General features: G+C 41.5%; 2 protein-coding genes across 2 annotated transcripts; one reads left to right on the forward strand and one right to left on the reverse strand.

Moving 5' to 3' along the window:
* Nucleotides 1–1,387: 1,387 nt before the first annotated feature.
* LOC115744392 (3-phosphoshikimate 1-carboxyvinyltransferase 2) lies at nucleotides 1,388–6,289 on the reverse strand. Its single transcript, XM_030679538.2, has 8 exons — nucleotides 5,571–6,289; nucleotides 4,674–4,918; nucleotides 4,113–4,266; nucleotides 3,343–3,557; nucleotides 3,143–3,260; nucleotides 2,753–2,963; nucleotides 1,913–1,974; nucleotides 1,388–1,832 (listed from the first exon to the last, which is right to left on the reverse strand). Exons 1-8 carry the CDS (start codon nucleotides 5,886–5,888, stop codon nucleotides 1,614–1,616), a joined length of 1,542 nt encoding a protein of 513 aa, XP_030535398.1. The 5' UTR covers nucleotides 5,889–6,289; the 3' UTR covers nucleotides 1,388–1,613.
* An 8,390-nt stretch (nucleotides 6,290–14,679) lies between these two features.
* On the forward strand, nucleotides 14,680–19,164 carry LOC115731367 (transketolase, chloroplastic). Its single transcript, XM_030662025.2, has 7 exons — nucleotides 14,680–15,373; nucleotides 15,852–15,942; nucleotides 16,053–16,158; nucleotides 16,256–16,538; nucleotides 16,824–16,972; nucleotides 17,063–17,216; nucleotides 17,858–19,164. Exons 1-7 carry the CDS (start codon nucleotides 14,852–14,854, stop codon nucleotides 18,815–18,817), a joined length of 2,265 nt encoding a protein of 754 aa, XP_030517885.2. The 5' UTR covers nucleotides 14,680–14,851; the 3' UTR covers nucleotides 18,818–19,164.
* Nucleotides 19,165–20,274: the final 1,110 nt, after the last annotated feature.

Genomic DNA, 20,274 nt, shown 5'->3' on the forward strand with positions numbered 1-20,274 from the left:
CATGGATTTGATCACAGGAACACTGAGCTCAACTTGCTAGGACAAGACAGAGGACACCGCACACACATCTGTGGACCTTTGTCAGAACATCAGAGAAGCAAATCAACATCTTGAACTGCTATACCACGCCTTCTCCCTTTTGATGGGAAAATGTGGCAAGGCAAAATGCCTAAGGACTTGACCAGAGCTTTAGTGGTCTTGATTAGAACAACAATGCCAGAGACATCACAGGCTCAATGAAGTCAAAAACTTCAGCACACAATATCGACCGCGATTGGGTTTATCGAGACCGCTCCTCGATTTGAAATTTGATGATTTTTTTCTTTTGTTTTCGGGATGAACTTTTTCTAAATTTGACTGATGAGGTTGCATTGTTTGCTTGCTTGCCTGACATCCAGGGCATAAGCAATTATAAGCAAAGATGACTTTTGTTGACTTTCTTGACCTCTATTGACATTTACCTTCCATTTATCTGCCGTTGACACTGGTGGTCTTCTCGTTTTCGTACTTTTTCTCCTATCAAGATCTATATTTCATAGCATTGTATCTACGGGATTTCAGAGCATTTGATAGAGTCAAATGGCAATACTCGTCAGTCAAATTTCTCCGCCCATTCCTTGGTCTTCCGCAATAATCCATGTCTTCAACTCTTCCAAAACTACGGCTACAAACGATCTGCCGTTTTGGGTAAGATAAACTCTGGCTATTTATTCACAATTTTTTATGACAGGGACAATTAGCATATTGTACTATGCTAATCCAATCATAAACATTTTAATTTTATCAATTTAACCATAAATCTTTTGATAATTTGCCAATGCAATCCACCAAACTAATTTTGTCCAAAAATTGCCAACATAGACACTGGCTATCCTACGTAGAGCGGCCAGCACTAATATGGGCAATTGTGCAACTGTTCAAAATAGTTTCGCCAGAAAACTCCTAGTCTTTGACTGGCTTGAGGAGGAGAAATAATCCGGCATACTCGGCATACCTTCTAGTTCTACAACAAATCCTACACTATGCGCATTAGCTAAACCAAGGACATTACTGCCTCCACAAGAAAGGGTGCACAGATCATCTTACCACATTCGGTCCCCATAGAAATTTGTCCAGAACTCTCACAAGAGTCATAGCTCCACAGATCTTGTAACGACAACATCAACTGCGGCCCTTTCAAACAGCTCGGAGTTCTATCGCTCGGTGAGAGTAAATACTTGGAACAGACACTAGGCCTGAAGCCTTAATGTAAATGATTGTACCATGAAAAGCCAGACTGCAAAGTCTTAGCATGGCTTGTTACTTACCGGACTTACAGGCAACTAAACAGCCAAACGTTATCAGTCCTTTCGTCACGATCAAGCGGTTGTTACCAACCAGGTCTACAACAAAACTTCGCTAGTACAGTTCCCGGATTATATTAAGATAAGAGGCCCCTCTTGAAACTTTATAGGTGAGGTCCAAGAATACAGTCCAAGAAAGAAGAAAAAGAAAGGCATAGCTCCAACAACCATGTATAGGAAAACATACGATCAGACTACAAAGGCATGACATTGCTTAGGGGTAGTGGTTGGCATTACCAACATGCTTGACGACTCATGGTCACATTTTTTTTAACGGCTCGTGACACTCTGGAGAACTTCGAAGTAGTCGGGGAAAGTTTTTCTCGTGCAACCTGGATCCTTGATTGTAACTGGAACATCTGCACAAGCAGCGAGCGAAAAGGCCATGGCCATTCGGTGATCATCGTAAGTGTCGATAGCTGTCACGTTCAGTCTCTCTGGAGGAGTAATCACGCAGTAGTCTGGCCCTTCTTCAACCGTTGCGCCCAGCTGGAAGAACCCAATTTTCACCTCAAAGAAGATCTAAAAACATGGACAAGGTTTAGAAATTGCAGTAACCACAAGCTCACCTTTCTGAGCTCTGTGCATATAGCAATCATTCGTTCCGTTTCCTTCACTCTCCAACTTGCCACTGAAAACAAAGATTCAAATGAGATTTGCCTTGAGCAATTTTTTCCAGAGAAATGGCTTCAGAGGTAAACAGATATGAAATAATTCCTCATGCTTTGGAAAGGATAATGCTTTCCTAGAAGCATAAATGCACTAGTGCCAGGCACAACTAGACTGTTTTCTGCACCAACCGCTGAAAGAAGCCGCTCTTCTTTTCTAATAAGCAATTCATGTTGTCCTAGTAGGGTCGCAAATTAGACAAAAATAATAATAATGATAATAGGGTCGCAAGAATTCATGGCTCACTAAGAGGTCCCTCTACAAAGCACAAGAAGGGGGACAACAAAAACTTAGGTACACTCGAACTGGAATGTCCCCTTTGACAGCAGAATAACCATATAAGGTGCAGTGCTGTATAAGGGGCCTCGAGAATGAAAACGCCATGTTCCCAAACTAAAGGCCTATCAGATCCCAGGAAATAAGGCAATGTTCTTAAAAAAGAGGCATCTAGGTATCAACCACCTGTAACATTGACTGTCAACTAGCTTGTGATAGCAGACCAGTAACTAGTTACAATGTTTAGCTTCTCAGGACAAAAATCCATAAGCTAAAAAGATCAAAACCCGCAAATCCTAACACACACCTGAACACTACACCCATCGAGGCCACCACATGCCACAGCCAGTGGCCCGACCATCTCTTCTCTCTCTCTCTCTCTCTGTGACTACATGTTGAATCCAACAATAGATTAAAATCAGATGCACACGTTACAGTAAATCACTGACATAATTGAACCATACCATCTCGAATTGCAGTGGGCCCATCAGCAAAAAGAGCAACCACAGCAAGAGTCATGGCAACATCTGGCATTTTATTCATGTTGACATCAATAGCGCGCAAATGCCTTCTTCCAAAAGAATTCCGTGGAGGTCCAGTCACAGTAACACTATTTTCTGTCCAGGTGACTGTAGCCCCCATTTTCTCAAGGACTTCAGCAAATTTTACGTCGCCCTATATCAGAAAAAATTGACAATCCAACGTTTTTCAGGCACATTTTCGATATAAGAGAAGCCCACGAATTATGTAACCAGCAAATTTCTTCCCATGAAATAGAGACTATCATAGTTTACGTGATAAAAATAGTTAAAACTTGAATCTTTAGGACAGAATCTGAGATTGGATCTAGATACCTGTAAGCTACTTGTACCGCAACCTTCAACAGTAACAGTTCCCCCAGTGACGGCTGCACCTGCTAGAAAGTAACTAGCACTTGAAGCATCACCTTCCACATAAGCTTTTCCAGGAGTCCTGTCAATGTATGGATTGCTTAAACTGAAGATATCAAAACTGTCAAGTCAACCAACCACATGGCATATAGCACAAGGACTACCTGTATTTTTGACCTCCTCGGATCAAGAACCTATCCCAGCTACCACTGTGCTCAGCAAAAACCCCAAACCGTTCCATTAACTTTAGAGTCATCTCAACATAAGGAATGGAAATTAGCTTGTCAATGATCTCAATCTCCACATCCCCTAGAGATAAAGGAGCAGCCATTAGCAAAGCAGTCAAGTATTGACTACTTATGGATCCAGACAACTTCACCTGCAAATACCCATAAGCAATACATCTTATTGGTGGACAATAAATCTCATGGTGATAAATGCGATCTTCAGAAACAGAATTTGATTCATGCAACAGTAACATTATCATCATAGCAGAGGCATTTACGGAGTTCTATCAACTTTTCTGCGAGATTCTACTTCGAGATCTAATCTCAGACAGCATCACTAGAAGCAATGAACTAATTCAAGAACAGTGTCAAGAGCATATCGGCTCCCAGGATGATAGACGTCCATTGGTCCATCCCATTTTCTCACCAGCTCTTTTACCCTTGTTTAGAGGGATAGGCCTGTGCAATAGACTGGTTGGGCAAACAATGCACACAAAAGGTACCTAGATCATAGAGATTAACCAAATGGTAAAATTCTAATTAAAAGGCAAGGCTTATCCACTGGTTCTCATGCCTTGCAGAGTAGGACTACTTGCATTTAGCCATTGCAAAGCTATATCAAATAACATAAATCTTGATAATTAAAACATGACAGTAAACAAATTATGAAATTGAAAAATGCTTAATGATTGCTAAAGCACACCCACCTTCCCTCCTGGAAGGCCACCCTTTGCATTAATGCGAACAGGAGGACAGTTTGTGCCGAGGAAACAATCGACATCTGCCCCAAGCTGCTTCAGACCGGTGACCAAATCTCCAATAGGTCGCTCTCTCATTCTCGGCACTCCATCAAGAATGTAGCTGAAGTAGTTTAAAGCAAGAGATACATGAAGATCAATCTAGCACAGAAATGGAAGCAGATGAAAAGAGAATACTTTAGAAAACAATGCACGTAACCTGGAAAGATGAAACAACAACACATATGAAGTGATGCAGTCATGTTCTTAGATACCAATCAAAAATGCTTTTTCACACAATTTCTGCCATAACAACATCAAGAAGAAGAAGACAGGCAGCCAGTACTACACATTTTAGTAGAGACATTTTTATTAGTCTAATGACGTGATCATGTCCTATTTCTAGATGAATGATAGAGAGGCAAAAGGAACGAGTGCAAATAATTGATTATCGAAACATCAAAAGCAACATCCTGCACTGCAATTGTGGTGTCTTAAATAGCTTTGGCTAAATGGAATTGCATGGCATACCAGGAGTTTCCACCTGCAGCAGTCACTGCAGCTGTCAATGGACGCATAGCTGTCCCTGCATTTCCAAGGAAAAGTTGGACTTCATCTCTCGATTCTTTTCCAACAGGAAACTGACCAGCGCAACCTTCCACGATGGCCCGTTTGTTAGACTTGTCTTCCTCCACGTTCAGACCAAGAGATCTCAATGCTCCAATCATGTAATGGACATCATCACTATTCAACAAGTTGTCTACGACAGTTGTTCCCTGAATGCCAAATAAAGGAGAGAGAAAACAAAAGAACAAAAAGTGATGGCCAAGTTTTATCAGAACAGTACCCGAAACAAAAAATGAAACAGCCATTAAGGTGCACATAGTAGCATTTCTGTAGGGAAAACATACAGAGGCATATGGTTCATAGAGTACTTCAATAGCAAGAGCTATGCCACCATCAAAAGTCAAACGTATAGCACAGATTTTCCCTTCCCAGTAGCTCATGTCAACAAATTCTTTTTAAGTTTACCACAATGAGTCATGGTCAGAGCAGAATATGAATAGAGATTTGTACATGTACCAAATGCAAGATGACCGTATAGTCATAGCACAGCAGTTACGTGCAAAAGCTATTTTCTTTCCACAGAATTCTGTGAAATCGCAAGGTTCAAGCACATAAAGGGCTAATTTATTCCAACCACAATTCACACACCGACTAAAATGTCTCGTCATTTCCGGATTCGATCAGTGCAAAAATAGCACCCTTATTGCAGCAAATCAGACTCCACCTAAAAAAAAATCGATCACTTTAAGCAAGAAGATCCACCATTTCACAGTAAATACAACGACACAATTCACATCTAGTTACGGTAGAACAACCAAGAACCCCCTAAACAACCCAAGAATCAAAAAGGCTTTCCTTTACCTCAGAGAGAGCCGCAAGAAGCAGAATCCTGTTAGAAAGAGACTTCGAGCCCGGCAACTTCACCGTGCCGGAGATCTCTTTAATTGGTTGCAACACAATCTCCGGTACCTTGGACGGCTTCTCAGTTGTGGCAACCGAAGCCGCGACCTTAAAGGAAGGAACTTTAACTGCAATCCCCGGACTCGCGCAATGCTTCAACTCCGAAACACCCAAGAACTGAGAGCCCAAGGTAACTGAAACGGCGAATCTGGGTCTCGAGCTCTTAGCAAGAACCTGCATGTTCAGTGGGCAATTCGGAGTCCTGACGGCGTGGGCCATTTTCTCTCCCCCTCCCTCCTTGAAGAAACTCAGTTCTCTTCTGGCAAAATCGTGCTTCCCGGCTTCTGTGATGGAGGTGATTAGAATGGGGTCGTCGTGGTTGGTAGCGCTGGTGGAGTATTGACTCACCACGAGATCTCTCAACGACCAACTCGGCAGTTGTATATAACAGGGGAACAGTTTCGTTCTTGCCAAGAAATTAGGCGAACGAGCGGCTCATGTCGTGGTGGGATCGTATGAAACTTCCGGCCAAACCTCAGTAGCGAAGTGATGTTTGGTTCGGATTGACTCGGAGTTGGTGAGTTGTGGTTGGTGAAGGGGGCAGAGACGGGCTCGATCGAAAAAGTATTTTTTCTTTCCGGCAGTGTCGATTGCTCCTGCCCACCAACCGACCCACCCACTCCAAAATCTCACCCCGTTGCTGGGGCCCCGGAGACATAAGGATGAGAAGTTAAGAGATACGTATGGTAACACTTCTGTTTTAAAAATTAACTTTTAGTTAGTAGTCAAGTTTTTTACTTTTATTCTAGAAGTTATTTCTGATAAGAGAAATTCGTTTGGTAACGATTGAAAATTTATATTTTTAAAATATTATTAACACAAAATATTTTATGAAAAATTATTATCGGCAGAAGAAAAATTTTAACTTTATTTTTTGAAAATTTTAAATTTCTTTTAAAATAAATTTTATTATTAAAATATCATTTAATTTTTAAAAATATAAATTTCTTTTTTATTTTTTACTCCGATGGCCGGAGACGACGGCGGCCGGTGCGGTGGTCGATGGTTGGCTGCAGGGGACGGTCGTGGCTGGCAAAGATTGGTGGTTGGCGACGATCATGGCCGGTGAAGGTTGGCGGTGGGCGGTGGTCGGCAGTTAGCGGCGGCCGGTGGAGGTCGGCGGTCATGGGAGGTGATGGGTGGCGATCGGCAGAGGTCCGCGATGGTTGGCTACCGAGGGCGATCGGCGAAAGTTTGTGGTGGGCTGGGCGGGCGATGGTCGGCGGTTGGCGATGGTTGTGGGCGGCGGGAGGTGGAGGTCGGCGATGGGCGGCGGTTAGCGGTGGTTGTGGGCGGCGGCAGGTGGAGGTCGGCGATGGGCGGCGGTCGGCGACGATCTGCAGCGGCGAAGGTTGGAGGAGGTGGGTATGATGGAAAAAGAGTGATGGTGTAACAAAAAGATGGTGAGGTGAGAAGTATTTCTTGAATTGGATAAGCTATTTTTTTTTAACTTTTCAAATTGGAGGAAAAACAATTTCATAAGTGGAAATTCACTTCATAAGTGCAAATTTCTTCAAGAAGTAAAAAATTTTACCAAACAGATTTTTACTTCAGAAGTTATATTCCCAAATGGATTTCTGCTCTTGAAGCAATTCTAGAGCAAAAATCTACTCTCATAAGTGTTATCATGCCCACCCTAAGGGTTGCAACCTTGTTCTTTTCAATTGTAATGATACAAGTGATCCTAAATTTCGATTCGATAAACAACGTGATATTTGAACTTTAACCCAATATTCAATGTGTTTCTAAATTTTTTGTATATATTCAATGTAGTCCCTGGACTATATTGAAAATGTTCAATGTAGCCATTACGTTAACTTAAGATTGACGACAATATTGATAATTTTTACATAGTTCAAAAATTAAATTAAACATGTACCAAAAGTTCATGAACTATATTGAACAAATTAAAGGTTCGGGAACCACATTTCACATTGGATTAAAGTTAGAGACCGCATTGAATAATTTGAAAGTCTAAGAACCACATTGCAATTGGGCCAATGTTCATGGAGCATTTATGTCATTTTCTCACAATTTAAAAATATAATTTATACCAAAAAAAATTCAAAACTAATACATTTATGACAAGTTTACCTCAAACTATTTTTTTTGCCCACGAAAAACCCCAAATCGATACACATATGATAAGTTTTCCCAAAAGTGGTACACTTGTGACAATTTACCATCCGTTAGTTTTTGTTAAGCTTTACCATCAAATTATTAAGTTGGATAACACATTGCGGTTGACAGGCATATCAATTTGGGATTTTTACTCTCTATTTGTCATAAGTGTATTATTTTTAGATTTTTTTGGCATTAATCCAATTTAATAGAAATTAACGAAGGGTAAATTTATCACATGTATACCATTTTGAGATTTTTTGTGGTTAAAAAAAAATAATTTGGGATAAATTTGGCATAAAAGTATCAATTTGAGGGTTTTTAAGGTAAAAAAAAAATATTTTGGAGTAAATATGTCATAAGTGTACCAGTTTGGGGCTTTTCGCAGTAAAAAAAAATAATTTTAGGTAAATTTATCACATGTGTATTAATTTCAGGTTTTTATTAACTCTTAAAAATATATGTAGTTGTGTCGTTTTTGGAGTCAAGATTAAGAAGTGCGTTTTCATTTAAAGGCAATACGATCTTCCGAATTGTGAATTGAAAAGAAAAAAAAAGCCCTTTTTAGCATGTATTGATAATAAAATGGAACAAGTGTTGCTTATTTTCATTAGCAAATAAGTCGAATAGTCCTGCAGCCTGCTCCTCCTTTCTTTACACTTTGGCATTTTCTCCCTAGGATGTCTTGGGCACATAGCCCAATAATCCTTCCATTGAGTATGTGCTCCCACGAAGGGGATAGCGGAACCACTCTTAACACCACAAGGCTTTCCTTCTAAGACCTGTTCTTCCAAGTACTCGTAAGTTTCATAGGTTCGAGACTTGACTTAGAATCCAAACCGAGTTTGAGATGGGTTTTCGGGACTAACTGGGTTCAAGTTTAGCATTTGGTCAATGGTACCGAACCACCCGTCCTGCTCGCTGTTATCCTCGATGGTTCCGTTGGTTTCTCGGTACTTGTAATGGCAAAATAAAGAATTTGTGGTAATAGAGTGGCTGTTGGACTGTCTGTTTATGCTAACAGTCACGAACTAAAACCCCTTGCTAACATTTACCAAAATTTCTGCTTTAGTTTTTTAATTATCTATCTATTTTAGCCATGCCGCCAAAAATTCTGGCGAGATTTATGTTTCCCGTAGAATCCCAAAGCCCACATGGCTTAAACAATGACCAATTTGCTGCAATCTATTGTTTCAGAAAGCCCAGGGACTTGCGTGGGGAACTCTAAGACCCAAACCCCTAGGAAGCCCATCTTAGTAAGTCCTAAAACTTGTCGAGAACGGGAGATTAAATCTTAAAACTTTTAAAAGTACAATAAATCCTACAGCTTTCAAACGGTGCAATCGAGTCCTAAAACCTATCACGAAAATGCAATCGAGTCCAAAAATTTTCAAAGAGTGCAATCAACGGAATAACTTGATTTCACAAATTCGACAAATTTTAGGACTTGATTTTTTTTAAGACTCGATTGCACTTCCAGACAAGTTTAAATATTCAATTGCACTTTTTGAAAGTTTTATGACTTGATTGTACTTTCGTGATAAGTTTTACGATTTCCAATGTACTTATTTCTTTTGTCTTTCGACTGTGTTAAGAGCTTGAGCTCTTCATCTCTCCCAGAGTGTAGTGTAGGTAGACCTAGGTATTTCCCAGGGTTGTTCGCTTGTCTGATTCCAAAAGCATGAGGGACCTCCTGTTTGTCTTGATCTGAGGTGTTGGGGGCTAAAGAAAACACTTGATTCCTGCATACTAAATCCCTTGTCCAGAAGCTTTACAGCAAACATCAAGTAACTTTCTTAAGTTCTTGGAAGTTTCTTGCTCAGCATCTAGAAGAAAAAGAGAGAGAATCGTCTGCCAATATCAAATGTGACAAGTTGGGGTGAGCAAAAAAATCGAAATCCACCCAAATCGGACCGAACCGTACTCAACCGGTTGATTTTGGACGTTTCTCACCCGATACCGGTCCGGTTCCCAATTCCAATTTGCCGGAACCGGCGAGTACCGGTTCAGTTCCCGGTTCTAGGTGAGAACCACCCAACCAAATCAACGGGACCAGACCTATTTATATTGCTGGCAATCCTACGTGGCGTCTTGACGGGGACAACTGTACTCAAAACAACGACTTGTATGGATTGCCACTTTAGTGATTTTATGTTGCAACTAGCTGGAAGAATCACATTGAAATTTCGCTCGAACTACAAGACGTCATTGATAAAAATAAAAAATAAAAAATCTATGATTGAATTGGCGTCCATATAGTACTTTCAGGACTCAATTGATAATTTTACCAAGAATGTTAGGAGCAGCTTATCGGTGATCGTGGAGACTTCAAAGGATATTATTGGAAGCAAGCTGGAACAAATTCTATTTTGGTTACACAATTTGATTTCTCCCTTCTAGTTTTTTTTTTTTTTTACTAGCAAAACTAATATGTTGAAGTGTCTATGGTTCGGTTCACCTTGGTTTTTCAAAAAAAATCAAACCGAAATAACCGATCTGGAGAAAAAGAATGGTTATTTTTCAATTGTCCGAACCGAAAATCGAATTGAACCGAAATACATGAAATTTTCAGCTCGATTCACGGTTCGGTTTGATGACCCTAGTAATTTGCCTGACAGCGTGTGCATCTCATTGTCTTATAAAAATGAATAAATAATTAGGGGTGTGCAACCGGATCGAGTTTACCCGGAACCCGGATTGGCCCACCGGAAAAACAAGGTCGGGAATCGGTTTCTGCTCAAATCGGTCTTCTCGGTTCCAATTTTTGGGAACCGGTTGAAACCGGTCCGGTTTCCGGTTCTAGGTGAAGACCCACCCAAACCGATTTCAAAATCGCTTTTTAGTTACTTTAAAAAAAAAAAAAAAAACCCTAGTGTCCAGTCCAGCATCGCTTGCCCTTTGGTCGCCTCACGACCCTCACCTCCTCTTAGTTTTCTGTTTCTTCCCATCTCGTCGTATTATCTATTATTATATTTTGGATTGTTGCTTTTGGTGGATTGTAATTTTTATTGCTCATTTTATCGATACTTATATTATTTTGATAAAAAAGAAAAAAGAAAAATAGGTTTTCGGGTAGACCCTGGAATCGGACCGAAAAACGGGATCGGTTCCAAAACAGATTCCAAAACAAACAGGATCGGTTCTCGATTCTAAAAACCGGGAACCGATTATAATAGGGTCGGTTTCGGGATCTAGGCCTGGACCCGACCCATACTCATCCCTATATTTATATGCAAAGCACTAAACTATTTCTTTTAACTGTTAAATCAAATGATCTTTCGGCGTGCAAATGTCCAACGTCAGCCGCTCCCACAGCGGTCGATTGAAACGTAGGATGGGGGCGATTGGTGACTCGGGGTTGTCGATGTTTGAATGACAAAGAGACAAAGAGCCTTTTTATTTCCCTTTTCAACCAACTTTTTATTTCGACCAAACAAAAAAAAAAAAAAACCAACTTTTTATCTATTTATTCATTATTTAATATCAATATCTTTTTTCTTTTTCTTTTTTTTTTCTTTTTGCTTTTTGGTTGTTGCTTTTTCTTGTCGTTTAGCGAGCCTTCCAATCAAAGCGAATTGCGTCTGGCGCTCGACTAAACCTCGTTACACCAAACTAAACCCCTCATTATTAATTTCATCGAAATTAATTATTACATCGAGTCGACCGCAAAGTCAAAATGCCGGCTGCGATTGCTGAATTTCCCTCATCGCGGCTCAACCACTGGTTTAGTTGATTGATGTTGCTCTAGTGATTAGTTAGGTCTCATTTGGTTGGCTCTAATCTCAATAATACTGCCAATTCCACGTCCGAATCCCCCTAGAATAGGAAAGTATATCTAGAATAATTCCGGAAACGGACGAAAAAAGTAATCTCATCTTTACATTTCGAGCTCGAACTCATTTCTATCGGAATGTCCATCAAAATGCATGTCAATTTACTTTAGATGAATCGGGCGTTCATATGTTGTGTTTGGTTGACAAGGATGTAGGTTAATATGATAAGAATGAAACATCTCGAATCGAATAAAAGACGCTCTTTCGTGCATGAAATGCGAATATGAAAATTTTGTATTTTCTTCCTCGAAGCATACGCAAAGAATTCGTTTCTTTCTCGTTGAACTTACGAAAGTGTCGAACATCGATTACAGAAGTCCTCGAGTTCGTCATCGGTGGATTCAAGCGTTGAAAATCCCACATGGCTCCCACGTGGAATATTTGATCATTTGTTACATGTTATCTCCGTTGCCTGAATTTCACAAACCGAGCTCGAGGCATGATTATGATTTTTTTTAAAACCTCATATCCTCAATCGATAAAAATAAAACTTTAAGTCCGATCAACAATCAAAACATAAAGTCTCGTTTCTGCAATGGTCCCTCATAATTTGGCATGGGATAAGATCAAAATGGCTAAAAGATACATAGCAAGTCTTGTATCACATTCTTTTTGTTTGGAAAAATGTCCGATATAAGATCAAAGCGATACTACTGAGTGCTTGGTAAACCGAAAAATACAATTGAAAATACATATATGTTTAGAACATTCGTCTCTATCTATTACATGATCTAAGGACCACAAATGAAATAAGGGCATTTTACTAATCCACACGTCGGGTTTTCTAACCGTAGAATTTCCAAACCGGTCCCCAATCCCTGTAGGATTCCCAAATGCCGACCCCCGAGCCTCCATTTGAGCTCTGGCGGCCGGTTACCCGGTCATGTCCGCCCAGCTGCGGTCCCTATCGCCGCCCAAGTCGGGGACAAGGAAAATCAGATATCCGACCGGCTACTACTAGGCCGACTCTGTTCTTAAAATCGGAAGAGCTAGATCCATTCCATGGTTGATAGCTTGGAATCACGTGCAGCGAATACTTATAAAAACGAAGGGACAGCTTCATGATTGGATTGTACATTGGCGAGTTTAACCAAACTCAATCTCGAACGACCCAAGTCACCAAACTTTCATATCCAAAAATCAAGTTCGGTGCAGTCGTAGGTTAGTTGGTTTCAAAAGATGCAGGGGATCTTTAGAAAATCGAGCTTATGCTTATAAAAAATTACTTGTTTCCTGCCACGGAGAAAACGGAAAAAAAAAATATCTATATATATATTTGGACAATACAAAACAAATTATAATGTTAGATGCAAGTACGGTAAAGTTTTCTCTTAGAATTGTTCTTCTCTGAGGAGATACGATGACTTTCGAGGATACATCGTCACTTAGAAGTCACATCGCATCGCACACTATTTTTATTATTTAATGCGTGATTTTTACAATACGGATGTTGAAAATATATTTAATCATTGAATCACATAAAATCTCACATCGTATTAAAGTAAGAGGTCCCGAATTCAAATCTTTTCGGACCCTAATTGGCTTTGCCAATTACATATTCCTCACTATTTTTAGGCTTTGGGCATGGGAGGAGCGTAAGAATATTTCAAATATCGAACCATGCTCTTGTACGATAGTTTAAGCTTTTCAAGCGATCGATAGTGGTCGAGAGCCGCTTAATGATATCGATTTCCCGATGTCGTATAATGGCAGCAATCGAAATCAAGTCCAAAATAAAGTCTTGCTTCCAAGCAATAATCATTAAACATTTATAACATTCTTTTGTTCGATTGATTAATTTCCAATAGTGTGCTTGGGCGATAACCGGTGGTTTTTCAAGTAAATGATGTTCGACGAAAAAACAAAAAACAAAAAAAAGTAACTGATGAATATAATTTTCTCTTATCGGAAAGAATATTTTTATTCACATTAAAAGGACTCACATAACTTAGAGACAAAACCAATCCCAAAAAGTTATAGTCCAGTGTAAATCTGAAAAATAAATTAAGTTAGTATGGTCTGCAGAGACTCGTTCATTCCACAACAATAGATTTATCATAGCACAACCGGCGTTCGATCACCGAAACTCACATAATCAATGATGAACACACGCCGAGCTTTCCGTCTCTAATAGCCACGGCTTTGCCAAAAGGCGATATGCGCCTAGATTCGGCATTCTCGGGAAGATAATTTCGATTGCATCGTTACACAAATTACCATAGCTAGCTCAAATGACAAGTCAGGTCAGCAACACAGCTAAGATATATGCTTCGAAATTAATGGGCCTTCACTCTTAATACTCTTAACTCGACATGACGATTTCGGTTCAGTTCCTAGTTTAGTTCTGACGCCCCTAATCCTAATTATACTCCGACTCAACATGGTGATTTCGCTGAAGTCGACTGAATTTTTTATTCTTTAGTCGTAAGTTATGTATCTCTCGTCTTCCAATCATTTAAACTTTTTTTTTGTTAATACCTCTCTCCGCGCACAAGAATTTCAGCAGCAGGGGGATTCAATTCAGATCGAAATTTAACGAACTTTTCTCTTTACGGGCCAGCGGGAAAGCTTTGGTCATCAGACAGATATGTCTACGTAAGATTTAGATTTACATGGTGGAAATTACCAGAAAGGGGCGTGCATGCATAGGATGTCTACGGCATTAAAAAAAAAAAAGAAAAAGAAAAAAGAAATCACCGGCGAGCCAACCACCTCGGATCGTTTATACGACCGCCCTTTCGGCGGCGGAGAAGCCAAGATCTTGGAGAACTCCACCGTCGTTCGATCGGCGATCGAGAATTCAATCGAGTGCTCAAAGATTTCGCGGATAGAATCGTGTTTATTTCGGATTACGGCGAGCGTAGAAAATAAAAAAAGTCGGGAAAGGTAGGGAGGATTTCCTTACCCACCCAGGGGTCAAGGGCTGGGATGGGCTGGCCCGTCTTGGATCTAACGGTCAGCTCAGCACCTCACCTGTCCCCTTTCGGTTAGACGAGAAGTTCAATGCGGGGACTCGTTAAAACGACCCCTCGTTTTTCCCAAACACCATCTCCCTCTCCCTCTCTATTTCTCTCTCTACAATCGCAAGTCGCCGCCGAGAGACAGAAGAGAGAGAAACCAAACACCACCTTCCTTCACCAACCACCCCCCCACTCTCTCTCTCGTTTCTCCGAGTCGTCACTTAGCTAACTCCGCACGCCCACCAGCAAGAGAGCCACAGCAGCAGCAATGGCTTCCACATCCTCCCTCACTCTCTCCCAGGCCATCTTGGCTCGATCCACCTCCGCCGCTCATGGCGCCAGCCCTTCTCCCTCCTCCGACCGCCTCTCCATTCCTTCCCTCTCCCTCCCCACCTTCTCCGGCCTCAAATCCTCCTCCCCGACTTCCGTCCCCTCCGCCGGGCGCGCCCCCGCGTCGGCCCACGCCCGCCGCCGCCGCCTCGCCGTCGCCCGGCCCGTGAGGGCCGCCGCCGTCGAGACCCTCGGCTCCGCCACCGAGACCGCCCTCATCGAGAAGTCGGTCAACACCATCCGGTTCTTGGCTATCGACGCCGTCGAGAAGGCGAACTCCGGCCACCCGGGCCTGCCCATGGGTTGCGCCCCCATGGGTCACATCCTGTATGACGAGGTCATGAGGTACAATCCCAAGAATCCCTACTGGTTCAACCGCGATCGGTTCGTGTTGTCGGCCGGGCACGGTTGCATGTTGCAGTACGCTCTGTTGCATCTCGCCGGGTACGACAGTGTCAAGGTAATTGTGCTGCTCTGGCTTTTGCCTCTCATGTGATCGTCGAAATGATTGCACTTAATTCTATTTGATTGGCTTGTTTGGATCTGGGGGAGTGACAGTGATGTGGTCCTTGTATCGAAGTGGAAGTGATCCGTGCTTTATCTCTTCTCTCGAATTAGTATTGCTGAGCTGATTTATTTCGGTCAGACACGGTATATAGTTTTCTGTCCGTCTATTTTGTGTTGTTTCGAGACATTCTTACATCTTTGTTTTATATCAACTTTTTTTTCCCTTGAAAATGAGTATGTCGTTGTAGGATCGAGAAGAATTAGAATTGTGAACGAATCTTGTTGTCTTTGCTGTTTCTGTTAATTCGCCTTTTATCTGCAGCTCAATTTAAGGGGGGAAGAAAAGCAAAAATCAAAATAAAAAATTGATTCGGCTCGCCGGATCTTTGAGCGGCTTGTCTTAAAATGTTCTTCGTGATATGGATTATTAGGAGGAGGATTTGAAGAGTTTCCGTCAGTGGGAAAGCAAGACACCTGGGCATCCTGAGAACTTCGAGACACCCGGTGTTGAAGTGACGACAGGTGAGGGAAGCTCACGAAACCATTCCCGTATGGGATCGTGTGCTGATGTTACCGTGCCTGGTCTATAGCTTCAAGTTTTACAATTAGTGTGGTGTCTGTGTTCAATGTAGGTCCACTTGGACAAGGAATTGCCAATGCTGTTGGTTTAGCTCTTGCGGAGAAGCATTTGGCTGCTCGTTTCAACAAACCAGACAATGAAATTATTGACCACTACACGTAATACACCAATTCTTCATCGCGTTCACTAGTTTGCTTGGGTTTCACAGACTGTTGGCTGATTTAATGAATTTTGTCTTTTGGGTGCTTATTCTAGATATGCCATTCTCGGAGATGGTTGTCAAATGGAGGGCATTGCCAATGAAGTTTGTTCCCTCGCTGGGCACTGGGGACTTGGGAAGCTGATTGCCTTTTATGATGACAACCACATCTCCATCGATGGTGACACGGAGATTGCATTCACCGAGAGCGTCGAAAAACGTTTTGAGGGTCTAGGTTGGCATGTTATATGGGTGAAAAATGGTAACACTGGTTATGATGAAATTCGTGCTGCCATCAAAGAAGCAAAGGCTGTGAAAGACAAGCCTACTTTGATTAAGGTTAGTTTTCCCCTGCCATTATGGATTTCTGTGGAAATCTCAAGTGATAAAGCTAGCTTTCGGTTTCTCCTGCATAAAAAATTATCTTTGGTTTCCCCCTTTTTAAACTTTAATCTGCTAAGACGAGAAGTACTTAACTGTTGAAACACAAATATGACCACCCGCATGGGCATGCACTGGGAGGAGGATAAATATATAGCATATTGTAAGAAGTGTTTTTACCTTGGTTTGAATGCAATGCGATTGTTCTGGCATTTGATAAGGAAAATATGCTGGTTTCTGCAGGTAACTACAACCATAGGTTATGGTTCGCCTAACAAGGCCAACAGCTACAGTGTACATGGTAGTGCGCTGGGCGCCAAGGAAGTTGATGCAACTAGGAAGAACCTCGGATGGCCATATGAGCCTTTCCATGTGCCTGAGGATGTTAAAAAGTGAGTAAATAATAAAAAGCTTATTATCTCTGTTATGCGAGGGAGACCAACGTGGTATCCAAACTTCTTGATGTGTGCGGCTTTTTGCAGGCACTGGAGCCGCCATGTTCGTGGTGGTGCTGCTTTTGAAGCTGAATGGAATGCAAAATTCGCTGAATACGAGAAGAAATACAAGGATGAAGCTGCAGAGCTGAAATCTATCATTAAGGGCGAACTACCAGCTGGTTGGGAGAAAGCCCTGCCTGTGAGTATTTGAGCATTCAGTAGATCAACAGAATTGTTTTCTAGTTGAAGTTATTATGCATTCTCTACTTTGAGCTATAAGACACCTATTTATTTGAAAACCTATGCGTCGCCGCCTTAAATGTGATCATGACTCTGTTTTTGTTTTTTCTGAGTATAAATTCAGTTTAGATCCTTTACCAAAAAAAAAAAAAAATTCAGTTTAGATCTAATCAATGAGCTTCAAAGTGTATAATAGCAGTCCAAAATTTGTATCCATTTTTCATGATATTATGCATGGATCAGATATATCATGGCAAATTCTTCAGAAAAAATTCTGTCTTCCACAATGGAATCTGATAAGTGAGATTTTGAGTAAGTGTTTACATAATCTTTATCTAACTGAGAGAATTCAATTTGTATTAGAAGAAAAGTAGTGTCGCGAACACTCAAGCAAAGTTTATGCTTGCTGAACAAAACTCCCACATTTTTTAGATTCTTTGTGGGGCTTGCAAGTGTTATGTGTTTCTGATCCATGATGTTGGTTGGTTGGTAGACGATCGGTTGATGTCTATTCATGACAACAGATTTGTTGGTCTAGTATTTTTCATTGCATGTTAACTGTAGTAATTGAGTCAATTTTTTTTTTGGCCTATTCTCCAGACGTACACCCCTGAGAGTCCAGCAGATGCTACCAGAAACCTCTCGCAACAATGCCTCAATGCCCTTGCAAAGGTGGTCCCTGGTCTTCTTGGTGGAAGTGCAGATCTTGCTTCCTCCAACATGACTCTGCTCAAAATGTTCGGTGATTTCCAAAAGGATACCCCTGAGGAACGTAATGTTAGATTCGGTGTTAGGGAGCATGGAATGGGGGCCATCTGCAATGGGATTGCTCTCCACAGCCCGGGGCTCATCCCGTACTGTGCCACCTTCTTTGTCTTCACAGACTACATGAGGGCCGCGATGAGAATCTCTGCGCTCTCTGAAGCTGGAGTCATCTACGTCATGACCCACGATTCTATTGGTCTTGGAGAGGATGGGCCCACACATCAGCCAATCGAGCACTTGGCTAGCTTCCGTGCTATGCCAAACATTCTGATGCTCCGCCCAGCTGATGGGAATGAAACTGCCGGTGCATACAAGGTCGCTGTTCTCAACAGGAAGAGACCTTCCGTCCTCGCTCTCTCCAGGCAGAAGCTTCCCAACCTTCCTGGGACCTCCATCGAAGGAGTCGAGAAGGGAGGTTATGTCATCTCTGACAATTCCTCGGGCAACAAGCCAGATGTTATTCTGATTGGAACTGGGTCCGAGTTGGAAATCGCTGCGAAAGCAGCGGATGAGCTCAGGAAGGCAGGCAAGGCTGTGAGAGTCGTGTCCTTGGTTTCTTGGGAACTTTTTGAGTATCAATCTCCCGAGTACAAGGAGAGTGTGTTGCCTTCTGCTGTATCAGCTAGAGTCAGCATTGAAGCTGGAACGACTTTTGGGTGGGAGAAGATCGTTGGAAGCAAAGGTAAGGCTATTGGAATTGACAGATTTGGTGCCAGTGCTCCGGCAGGTAAAATATACAAGGAATTCGGCATCACTGCTGAGGCGGTCATTGCTGCAGCCAAGCAAGTGTCTTAGGCTATGTAGTAGTCTGTTTATCTTGTTCTTTTTCTTCTTGGGATTTGGGTTTTGGAGCAGAGCTTAGATGGAGACGCCGCTCGAGAGATCTTCACGAGGTCTCTTATGCTTTAATAAAGGAGAACTATGAAGTTTTCGACTGCTTGAATTTCCTCATTGCAGCAAAACATAGATTTAGAATGGAGTAGATGGAGTAACATTGCATTTGTAAAAACACTTGGAGCTTTTTCTTCTTTAAGATTTGTATCGACTTGTGGCCGAATCATACGAAGCACATTTATCCTCCCATGTCCATCTTTTTGCAGGAGTTAAATTCAGTAAAACATTGTTTCCTGTTTGGATTTGAATATTGGATATTCAAATCCTTATCTATCCCGGCCCTGTGTTCTTTTCTGAATCAAAGGTTCTGATTCCTACATCATGAGGATTTTGATGGGTATGACTTTTGTCTTTCTCTATGACGCTTGAGGCACATTGAACAAAATGGACGAGCAAGGTATTAATGTGTAATTATATGTATATTGAGATATTTCTGTAATTGTATTTGTTTATACCCTTATTGTAATTAGTCATTCATATAAATTCATACTATACAACTCTAGTTTGGGTTGAGCTATCATAAACACTCTGTTGTTATCTCTCTCTGACTCTAAACATCAACATGGTATCAGAGCAGGAAAACGCTTCACGTTCTTCAATATCTTCGCCCCAAATCAACACTTCCTTTGTTCCAATTATTGCCTTAACAATGTTCGATACATTTGCGAATTTTTTTTCTTCTTTACCATCTCTTTGGCCATCATCTTCTCTTTCTGCTAATCCCAATTTTCCATCACCTCTCAATAATATACCGCCCACTTTAACATTTTCTTCTTGTTTCTCTCTTGCTCGGATCTCTGCTCTTGCTCAAATTATCGCCGCGCAATCAGCTTCGCCATCTCTTGTTCTTCCCAACATCACTAATCTTGTCTCTTCATCAAACTTAATACATACAATTATCTTTGTGGAAATCTCGGTTTGAACCGATTTTAATTTGTAACGATCTGCTGGGATATATGGATGGATCTTTTCCGTGTCCGCAGAGGCTTATCAATGATCGGAATGGTACTGTGGTGGCCGATTCCTCTTATTCCATTTGGGTCAAGACGGATCAATGCGTTCGCAATTTGATTAACTTAACCCTTACAGTTGAGATTTTCCATGAAGTTTATGATCTTCGGACATCTCGGGAGATTTGGTTCGCTCTAGGGCGACGCTTTCTTGATCGATGTGTAGCCAAGGAAATTGGATTAAAGCTTGATTTTCGGAATGCCGCTAAAAAACCCGATCGGTCAATGTCTGATTATCTTCAGCATCCGAAGTCAATTGCGGATTCTCTCACCGCAATCAATTGTTCCATCTCCGATCGGGATTTAGTGATTCAAGCCCTCAATGGGCTCCCGTCAGAGTATGATCCT

This window comes from Rhodamnia argentea, chromosome 9, assembly GCF_020921035.1.
Source record: "Rhodamnia argentea isolate NSW1041297 chromosome 9, ASM2092103v1, whole genome shotgun sequence".
Classification (NCBI taxonomy): Eukaryota; Viridiplantae; Streptophyta; class Magnoliopsida; order Myrtales; family Myrtaceae; genus Rhodamnia; species Rhodamnia argentea.